This window comes from Salmo salar, chromosome ssa10 (assembly GCF_905237065.1).
Source record: "Salmo salar chromosome ssa10, Ssal_v3.1, whole genome shotgun sequence".
NCBI lineage: Eukaryota > Metazoa > Chordata > Actinopteri > Salmoniformes > Salmonidae > Salmo > Salmo salar.
In genome coordinates, this window is record NC_059451.1 from 123,076,588 (window position 1) to 123,086,819 (window position 10,232).

The following is a 10,232-nucleotide window of genomic DNA, read 5'->3' on the forward strand; positions in this document are numbered from 1 at the left end:
GGTATGTCTTACCAGTGAACAGGTATGTCTTACCAGTGAACAGGTATGTCTTACCAGTGACAGGTATGTCTTACCAGTGACAGGTATGTCTTACCAGTGACAGGTATGTCTTACCAGTGACAGGTATGTCTTACCAGTGACAGGTATGTCTTACCCGTGACAGGTATGTCTTACCCGTGACAGGTATGTCTTACCAGTGACAGGTATGTCTTACCAGTGACAGGTATGTCTTACCAGTGAACAGGTATGTCTTACCAGTGAACAGGTATGTCTTACCAGTGAACAGGTATGTCTTACCAGTGAACAGGTATGTCTTACCAGTGAACAGGTATGTCTTACCAGTGACAGTCAGTGAACAGGTATGTCTTACCAGTGACAGGTATGTCTTACCAGTGACAGTCAGTGAACAGGTATGTCTTACCAGTGAACAGGTATGTCTTACCAGTGAACAGGTATGTCTTACCAGTGAACAGGTATGTCTTACCAGTGACAGGTATGTCTTACCAGTGAACAGGTATGTCTTACCAGTGAACAGGTATGTCTTACCAGTGAACAGGTATGTCTTACCAGTGAACAGGTATGTCTTACCAGTGACAGGTATGTCTTACCAGTGACAGTCAGTGAACAGGTATGTCTTACCAGTGACAGGTATGTCTTACCAGTGACAGTCAGTGAACAGGTATGTCTTACCAGTGAACAGGTATGTCTTACCAGTGAACAGGTATGTCTTACCAGTGAACAGGTATGTCTTACCAGTGACAGGTATGTCTTACCAGTGACAGGTATGTCTTACCAGTGACAGGTATGTCTTACCCGTGACAGGTATGTCTTACCCGTGACAGGTATGTCTTACCAGTGACAGGTATGTCTTACCAGTGACAGGTATGTCTTACCAGTGACAGGTATGTCTTACCCGTGACAGGTATGTCTTACCAGTGACAGGTATGTCTTACCAGTGAACAGGTATGTCTTACCAGTGAACAGGTATGTCTTACCAGTGAACAGGTATGTCTTACCAGTGAACAGGTATGTCTTACCAGTGAACAGGTATGTCTTACCAGTGAACAGGTATGTCTTACCAGTGACAGTCAGTGAACAGGTATGTCTTACCAGTGACAGGTATGTCTTACCAGTGACAGTCAGTGAACAGGTATGTCTTACCAGTGAACAGGTATGTCTTACCAGTGAACAGGTATGTCTTACCAGTGAACAGGTATGTCTTACCAGTGAACAGGTATGTCTTACCAGTGACAGGTATGTCTTACCAGTGAACAGGTATGTCTTACCAGTGAACAGGTATGTCTTACCAGTGACAGGTATGTCTTACCAGTGACAGTCAGTGAACAGGTATGTCTTACCAGTGACAGGTATGTCTTACCAGTGACAGGTATGTCTTACCAGTGAACAGGTATGTCTTACCAGTGAACAGGTATGTCTTACCAGTGAACAGGTATGTCTTACCAGTGAACAGGTATGTCTTACCAGTGAACAGGTATGTCTTACCAGTGAACAGGTATGTCTTACCAGTGACAGGTATGTCTTACCAGTGACAGGTATGTCTTACCAGTGAACAGGTATGTCTTACCAGTGAACAGGTATGTCTTACCAGTGAACAGGTATGTCTTACCAGTGACAGGTATGTCTTACCAGTGAACAGGTATGTCTTACCAGTGACAGTCAGTGAACAGGTATGTCTTACCAGTGAACAGGTATGTCTTACCAGTGAACAGGTATGTCTTACCAGTGAACAGGTATGTCTTACCAGTGAACAGGTATGTCTTACCAGTGAACAGGTATGTCTTACCAGTGAACAGGTATGTCTTACCAGTGACAGTCAGTGAACAGGTATGTCTTACCAGTGAACAGGTATGTCTTACCAGTGACAGTCAGTGAACAGGTATGTCTTACCAGTGAACAGGTATGTCTTACCAGTGAACAGGTATGTCTTACCAGTGAACAGGTATGTCTTACCAGTGAACAGGTATGTCTTACCAGTGAACAGGTATGTCTTACCAGTGAACAGGTATGTCTTACCAGTGAACAGGTATGTCTTACCAGTGAACAGGTATGTCTTACCAGTGAACAGGTATGTCTTACCAGTGAACAGGTATGTCTTACCAGTGAACAGGTATGTCTTACCAGTGACAGGTATGTCTTACCAGTGACAGTCAGTGAACAGGTATGTCTTACCAGTGACAGGTATGTCTTACCAGTGACAGTCAGTGAACAGGTATGTCTTACCAGTGAACAGGTATGTCTTACCAGTGAACAGGTATGTCTTACCAGTGAACAGGTATGTCTTACCAGTGACAGGTATGTCTTACCAGTGACAGGTATGTCTTACCAGTGACAGGTATGTCTTACCCGTGACAGGTATGTCTTACCAGTGACAGGTATGTCTTACCAGTGACAGGTATGTCTTACCAGTGACAGGTATGTCTTACCCGTGACAGGTATGTCTTACCAGTGACAGGTATGTCTTACCAGTGACAGGTATGTCTTACCAGTGAACAGGTATGTCTTACCAGTGAACAGGTATGTCTTACCAGTGAACAGGTATGTCTTACCAGTGAACAGGTATGTCTTACCAGTGAACAGGTATGTCTTACCAGTGAACAGGTATGTCTTACCAGTGACAGTCAGTGAACAGGTATGTCTTACCAGTGACAGGTATGTCTTACCAGTGACAGTCAGTGAACAGGTATGTCTTACCAGTGAACAGGTATGTCTTACCAGTGATCAGGTATGTCTTACCAGTGAACAGGTATGTCTTACCAGTGAACAGGTATGTCTTACCAGTGAACAGGTATGTCTTACCAGTGACAGGTATGTCTTACCAGTGAACAGGTATGTCTTACCAGTGAACAGGTATGTCTTACCAGTGAACAGGTATGTCTTACCAGTGACAGGTATGTCTTACCAGTGACAGTCAGTGAACAGGTATGTCTTACCAGTGACAGGTATGTCTTACCAGTGACAGGTATGTCTTACCAGTGAACAGGTATGTCTTACCAGTGAACAGGTATGTCTTACCAGTGAACAGGTATGTCTTACCAGTGACAGGTATGTCTTACCAGTGACAGGTATGTCTTACCAGTGAACAGGTATGTCTTACCAGTGAACAGGTATGTCTTACCAGTGAACAGGTATGTCTTACCAGTGACAGGTATGTCTTACCAGTGACAGGTATGTCTTACCAGTGAACAGGTATGTCTTACCAGTGACAGTCAGTGAACAGGTATGTCTTACCAGTGAACAGGTATGTCTTACCAGTGAACAGGTATGTCTTACCAGTGAACAGGTATGTCTTACCAGTGAACAGGTATGTCTTACCAGTGAACAGGTATGTCTTACCAGTGACAGTCAGTGAACAGGTATGTCTTACCAGTGAACAGGTATGTCTTACCAGTGAACAGGTATGTCTTACCAGTGAACAGGTATGTCTTACCAGTGAACAGGTATGTCTTACCAGTGACAGTCAGTGAACAGGTATGTCTTACCAGTGAACAGGTATGTCTTACCAGTGACAGTCAGTGAACAGGTATGTCTTACCAGTGAACAGGTATGTCTTACCAGTGAACAGGTATGTCTTACCAGTGAACAGGTATGTCTTACCAGTGAACAGGTATGTCTTACCAGTGAACAGGTATGTCTTACCAGTGAACAGGTATGTCTTACCAGTGACAGGTATGTCTTACCAGTGAACAGGTATGTCTTACCAGTGAACAGGTATGTCTTACCAGTGACAGTCAGTGAACAGGTATGTCTTACCAGTGAACAGGTATGTCTTACCAGTGAACAGGTATGTCTTACCAGTGAACAGGTATGTCTTACCAGTGAACAGGTATGTCTTACCAGTGACAGTCAGTGAACAGGTATGTCTTACCAGTGAACAGGTATGTCTTACCAGTGACAGTCAGTGAACAGGTATGTCTTACCAGTGAACAGGTATGTCTTACCAGTGAACAGGTATGTCTTACCAGTGAACAGGTATGTCTTACCAGTGAACAGGTATGTCTTACCAGTGAACAGGTATGTCTTACCAGTGAACAGGTATGTCTTACCAGTGACAGGTATGTCTTACCAGTGAACAGGTATGTCTTACCAGTGAACAGGTATGTCTTACCCGTGACAGGTATGTCTTACCAGTGAACAGGTATGTCTTACCAGTGACAGGTATGTCTTACCAGTGACAGGTATGTCTTACCAGTGAACAGGTATGTCTTACCAGTGAACAGGTATGTCTTACCAGTGACAGGTATATCTTACCAGTGACAGGTATGTCTTACCAGTGAACAGGTATGTCTTACCAGTGAACAGGTATGTCTTACCAGTGACAGGTATGTCTTACCAGTGACAGGTATGTCTTACCAGTGAACAGGTATGTCTTACCAGTGACAGTCAGTGAACAGGTATGTCTTACCAGTGAACAGGTATGTCTTACCAGTGAACAGGTATGTCTTACCAGTGAACAGGTATGTCTTACCAGTGAACAGGTATGTCTTACCAGTGAACAGGTATGTCTTACCAGTGACAGTCAGTGAACAGGTATGTCTTACCAGTGAACAGGTATGTCTTACCAGTGAACAGGTATGTCTTACCAGTGAACAGGTATGTCTTACCAGTGAACAGGTATGTCTTACCAGTGAACAGGTATGTCTTACCAGTGACAGTCAGTGAACAGGTATGTCTTACCAGTGAACAGGTATGTCTTACCAGTGACAGTCAGTGAACAGGTATGTCTTACCAGTGAACAGGTATGTCTTACCAGTGAACAGGTATGTCTTACCAGTGAACAGGTATGTCTTACCAGTGAACAGGTATGTCTTACCAGTGACAGGTATGTCTTACCAGTGAACAGGTATGTCTTACCAGTGAACAGGTATGTCTTACCAGTGACCAGGTATGTCTTACCAGTGAACAGGTATGTCTTACCAGTGAACAGGTATGTCTTACCAGTGAACAGGTATGTCTTACCAGTGAACAGGTATGTCTTACCAGTGACAGTCAGTGAACAGGTATGTCTTACCAGTGAACAGGTATGTCTTACCAGTGACAGTCAGTGAACAGGTATGTCTTACCAGTGAACAGGTATGTCTTACCAGTGAACAGGTATGTCTTACCAGTGAACAGGTATGTCTTACCAGTGAACAGGTATGTCTTACCAGTGAACAGGTATGTCTTACCAGTGACAGGTATGTCTTACCAGTGAACAGGTATGTCTTACCAGTGAACAGGTATGTCTTACCCGTGACAGGTATGTCTTACCAGTGAACAGGTATGTCTTACCAGTGACAGGTATGTCTTACCAGTGACAGGTATGTCTTACCAGTGAACAGGTATGTCTTACCAGTGAACAGGTATGTCTTACCAGTGAACAGGTATGTCTTACCAGTGACAGGTATGTCTTACCAGTGACAGGTATGTCTTACCAGTGAACAGGTATGTCTTACCAGTGACAGTCAGTGAACAGGTATGTCTTACCAGTGAACAGGTATGTCTTACCAGTGAACAGGTATGTCTTACCAGTGAACAGGTATGTCTTACCAGTGAACAGGTATGTCTTACCAGTGAACAGGTATGTCTTACCAGTGAACAGGTATGTCTTACCAGTGACAGGTATGTCTTACCAGTGAACAGGTATGTCTTACCAGTGAACAGGTATGTCTTACCAGTGAACAGGTATGTCTTACCAGTGAACAGGTATGTCTTACCAGTGACAGGTATGTCTTACCAGTGAACAGGTATGTCTTACCAGTGAACAGGTATGTCTTACCAGTGACAGTCAGTGAACAGGTATGTCTTACCCGTGACAGGTATGTCTTACCAGTGACAGTCAGTGAATGTCTGAGTCCTGCTGCCACTCTGATCACTGGCTCCTTTACAGACTGAATGGGCAGCAGCACCACAGAATGAGGGATTGTCTCTGAGACCCCCAACTGGCCGTATGCATTAGATCCACACGTCAGTACCTGGCCATGATCTGAGAGAGGAGAAACAAAACATGTTGATAGAAAATGAAAAGCATGAAGACCTAGACATATGTCAAGACATTCAGGTCTCCGGTTTTGACAACTAAGGTGTTGTGACGATTGTCACAGAGACCCGAACCAAGTCAGAGCTGCTGCTCCAATTCCCTACTGTACATTCTCTGCTCTCTCTCTCCCCAGACAGAATGAGCAGTACATTCTCTGTCTCTCTCTCCCCAGACAGAATGAGCAGTACATTCTCTGTCTCTCTCTCTCCCCAGACAGAATGAGCAGTACATTCTCTGTCTCTCTCTCTCCCCAGACAGAATGAGCAGTACATTCTCTGTCTCTCTCTCCCCAGACAGAATGAGCAGTACATTCTCTGTCTCTCTCCCCAGACAGAATGAGCAGTACATTCTCTGTCTCTCTCTCCCCAGACAGAATGAGCAGTACATTCTCTGTCTCTCTCTCCCCAGACAGAATGAGCAGTACATTCTCTGTCTCTCTCTCTCCCCAGACAGAATGAGCAGTACATTCTCTGTCTCTCTCTCTCCCCAGACAGAATGAGCAGTACATTCTCTGTCTCTCTCTCTCCCCAGACAGAATGAGCAGTACATTCTCTGTCTCTCTCTCCCCAGACAGAATGAGCAGTACATTCTCTGTCTCTCTCTCCCCAGACAGAATGAGCAGTACATTCTCTGTCTCTCTCTCCCCAGACAGAATGAGCAGTACATTCTCTGTCTCTCTCCCCCCAGACAGAATGAGCAGTACATTCTCTGTCTCTCTCCCCAGACAGAATGAGCAGTACATTCTCTGTCTCTCTCTCCCCAGACAGAATGAGCAGTACATTCTCTGTCTCTCTCTCCCCAGACAGAATGAGCAGTACATTCTCTGTCTCTCTCTCCCCAGACAGAATGAGCAGTACATTCTCTGTCTCTCTCTCCCCAGACAGAATGAGCAGTACATTCTCTGTCTCTCTCCCCAGACAGAATGAGCAGTACATTCTCTGTCTCTCTCCCCAGACAGAATGAGCAGTACATTCTCTGTCTCTCTCTCCCCAGACAGAATGAGCAGTACATTCTCTGTCTCTCTCTCCCCAGACAGAATGAGCAGTACATTCTCTGTCTCTCTCTCCCCAGACAGAATGAGCAGTACATTCTCTGTCTCTCTCTCCCCAGACAGAATGAGCAGTACATTCTCTGTCTCTCTCTCCCCAGACAGAATGAGCAGTACATTCTCTGTCTCTCTCTCCCCAGACAGAATGAGCAGTACATTCTCTGTCTCTCTCTCTCCAGACAGAATGAGCAGTACATTCTCTGTCTCTCTCTCTCCCCAGACAGAATGAGCAGTACATTCTCTGTCTCTCTCTCCCCAGACAGAATGAGCAGTACATTCTCTGTCTCTCTCTCCCCAGACAGAATGAGCAGTACATTCTCTGTCTCTCTCTCTCCCCAGACAGAATGAGCAGTACATTCTCTGTCTCTCTCTCTCCCCAGACAGAATGAGCAGTACATTCTCTGTCTCTCTCTCTCCCCAGACAGAATGAGCAGTACATTCTCTGTCTCTCTCTCTCCCCAGACAGAATGAGCAGTACATTCTCTGTCTCTCTCTCCCCAGACAGAATGAGCAGTACATTCTCTGTCTCTCTCCCCCAGACAGAATGAGCAGTACATTCTCTGTCTCTCTCTCCCCAGACAGAATGAGCAGTACATTCTCTGTCTCTCTCTCCCCAGACAGAATGAGCAGTACATTCTCTGTCTCTCTCTCCCCAGACAGAATGAGCAGTACATTCTCTGTCTCTCTCTCCCCAGACAGAATGAGCAGTACATTCTCTGTCTCTCTCTCCCCAGACAGAATGAGCAGTACATTCTCTGTCTCTCTCTCCCCAGACAGAATGAGCAGTACATTCTCTGTCTCTCTCACCAGACAGAATGAGCAGTACATTCTCTGTCTCTCTCTCCCCAGACAGAATGAGCAGTACATTCTCTGTCTCTCTCTCCCCAGACAGAATGAGCAGTACATTCTCTGTCTCTCTCTCCCCAGACAGAATGAGCAGTACATTCTCTGTCTCTCTCTCCCCAGACAGAATGAGCAGTACATTCTCTGTCTCTCTCTCCCCAGACAGAATGAGCAGTACATTCTCTGTCTCTCTCACCAGACAGAATGAGCAGTACATTCTCTGTCTCTCTCTCCCCAGACAGAATGAGCAGTACATTCTCTGTCTCTCTCTCCCCAGACAGAATGAGCAGTACATTCTCTTCCACTCACCAGTGAGGACGAGTGTGAAATCCCAACCACAGGACACGTGTGCAACCCTCTGACCAATGAGAGGACAGAGTTGAAAGGTGCTGACCTCTAAACTGTGACCTAGTCCCAGCTGACCTCTGTGGTTCTGCCCACACACCAGCAGCTCTCCTTTCTCTGGAGGAAGAGGAGGTGGAGGAAGAGGAGGAGGTGGAAGAAGAGGAGGAAGAGGAAGTGGAGGAAGAGGAGGTGGAGGAGGAAGAGGAAGATAAGGTGGAAGAAGAGCAAGTGGAGGAAGAGGAGGCAGTGGAGGAGGAAGAGAATGAGGGAGGAAGAAGAAGAGGAGGTGGAGGAAGAGGAGGAAGAGGAAGGGGAAGTGGAGGAAGAGGAGGCGGTGGAGGAGGAAGAGAATGAGGGAGGTAGAAGAAGAGGATAATAAGTTATTAGTTATGTGTATACTGTGTAATGCATAAGCAGAAAACTGTTCTTCACATAGCTTTATTGACACACCAAAAGGAGAAGCCATATGTCCAGCAGAGGGAGACAAAGTCAACCTTTCACAGATATTAGATCACTTTCTTCATGACAACAAAAAAATGCCATCATGAGCCACACTCACCAGAGACCACAGCCGAATGCCCACCACCTCCACTGAGTTGGCGCACTGTCCCCATCTGTAGGGCCCCATCAGCAAGGCTGGGCACTGACCGGTCTTCCACATGGCCTTGTCCTAACTGCCAGTAACTGTTCGTTCCCTGCAATGTTTTCAAGGAGGTATTGACAGTGCGAATTGAGATGCAGTTCCTACTCTGTGTGTTTATATTTAACATATGAAATTGATTCATTAAAAAGAAATCACCGGTATAAACAACTGCCAGAGACGGAGAGATCACTAGTTAGCTAATTCTAGTTAGTTTTAAACGTTAGCTAACTGACGCTAACATGAGTTTTGGTAGCTAGCATTCTTGAAACTAATGTGCTTGACAAAACGTAGCTAGCTAACGTTACTATGGCAACAAAGTGGATCTTTATTAGCTAAATACGAGTGTCATGATAAATACAAAAAATAAAAAAACATTGTTTGATAAAGACACTTACCCACGTGTAGACGCATAATTCTGTCTGCAAGCTTGTATCCATGGCATGAGATGCAAAATAAATGCAATGTACGACAGTTAGATCGTGTTGCTGTAAAGTAGGAAGTCGTTGTTTACAAACGACAGTGGTTTTCCGCCATGTTGAGTGTGGCTAAAGAGGGTTGTCACTAGTTACCACAGCGACAAAGTCAGAATGGCTGTCGTAAAAAATTCATGAAAACAAACGTGTTTTTTGTTGTTGTTTTTTTTGTCTTAATTAGGGTTAGGCATACGGTTAGGAATAGGTTTAAAATCAGATTTTTAAGAAGATAAATTGTAGAAATAGGCGGGGTTCAGACGTAATGATGACTTTGTGGCTGTGGTAACTAGTTACGACCCCCAAAAAGAGGTGTGGCGTACCGATCTCTATTATATTCTATTATATTCTATCAGGAAGAATATGCCATGTTTAGTCAATTTACAATTTCATTCTCTATGAATATTAAACGTTCTGCTTTTCCTCCGGTGAAAATCTGTGTTGATAGGACTACAACTCTAGAGAAGTCGCTATAAAAAAATGAATAGGCACAGTATGCTCTTCATGAAAAGTCTCTGGTATATCATTTCAAACAAAAGTCGGCATTATTCATTCATATGACACACACGAACATTTAGACTTATACATAAGAATCTACATCGTTGAATAGATTCTCACTTTTGAATAATAATATTATACTTTACACCGTTAAATCCATCACAGCAACAACTCAATATTATATACACAAACATGGGAGGAGTATGTGGTGCATTCGGGAAAGTATTCAGACCCACTTTCCTTTTTCCACATTTTGTTACATTACAGCCATATTCTAAAACTGATAAAAACAATACACAATACCCCAAAATGAAAAAGCAAAAAACGGTTTTTTGATTTTTTTTTTGC

General features: G+C 44.4%; 1 protein-coding gene across 3 annotated transcripts in view; it reads right to left on the minus strand.

Annotated features, from left to right (window-relative positions):
- The window catches only part of sergef (secretion regulating guanine nucleotide exchange factor), a 70,991-nt gene extending 61,517 nt beyond the window's left edge, over window positions 1-9,474 (minus strand). Inside the window, exons 1-4 of one of the 3 annotated variants that reach the window (XM_045688686.1) lie at window positions 9,312-9,474; window positions 8,833-8,968; window positions 8,238-8,390; window positions 5,828-5,983 (exon numbers count right to left, since the gene is read on the minus strand). In XM_045688686.1, the coding sequence (XP_045544642.1) occupies window positions 5,828-5,983; window positions 8,238-8,390; window positions 8,833-8,968; window positions 9,312-9,353 (487 nt within the window). In that variant the 5' untranslated portion in view covers window positions 9,354-9,474. Of the gene's footprint in view, window positions 1-5,827; window positions 5,984-8,237; window positions 8,391-8,832; window positions 8,969-9,072; window positions 9,200-9,311 lie in introns of those variants that run through there. The other 2 variants (XM_045688687.1, XM_045688688.1) reach the window with 2 other exon arrangements.
- Window positions 9,475-10,232: the final 758 nt, after the last annotated feature.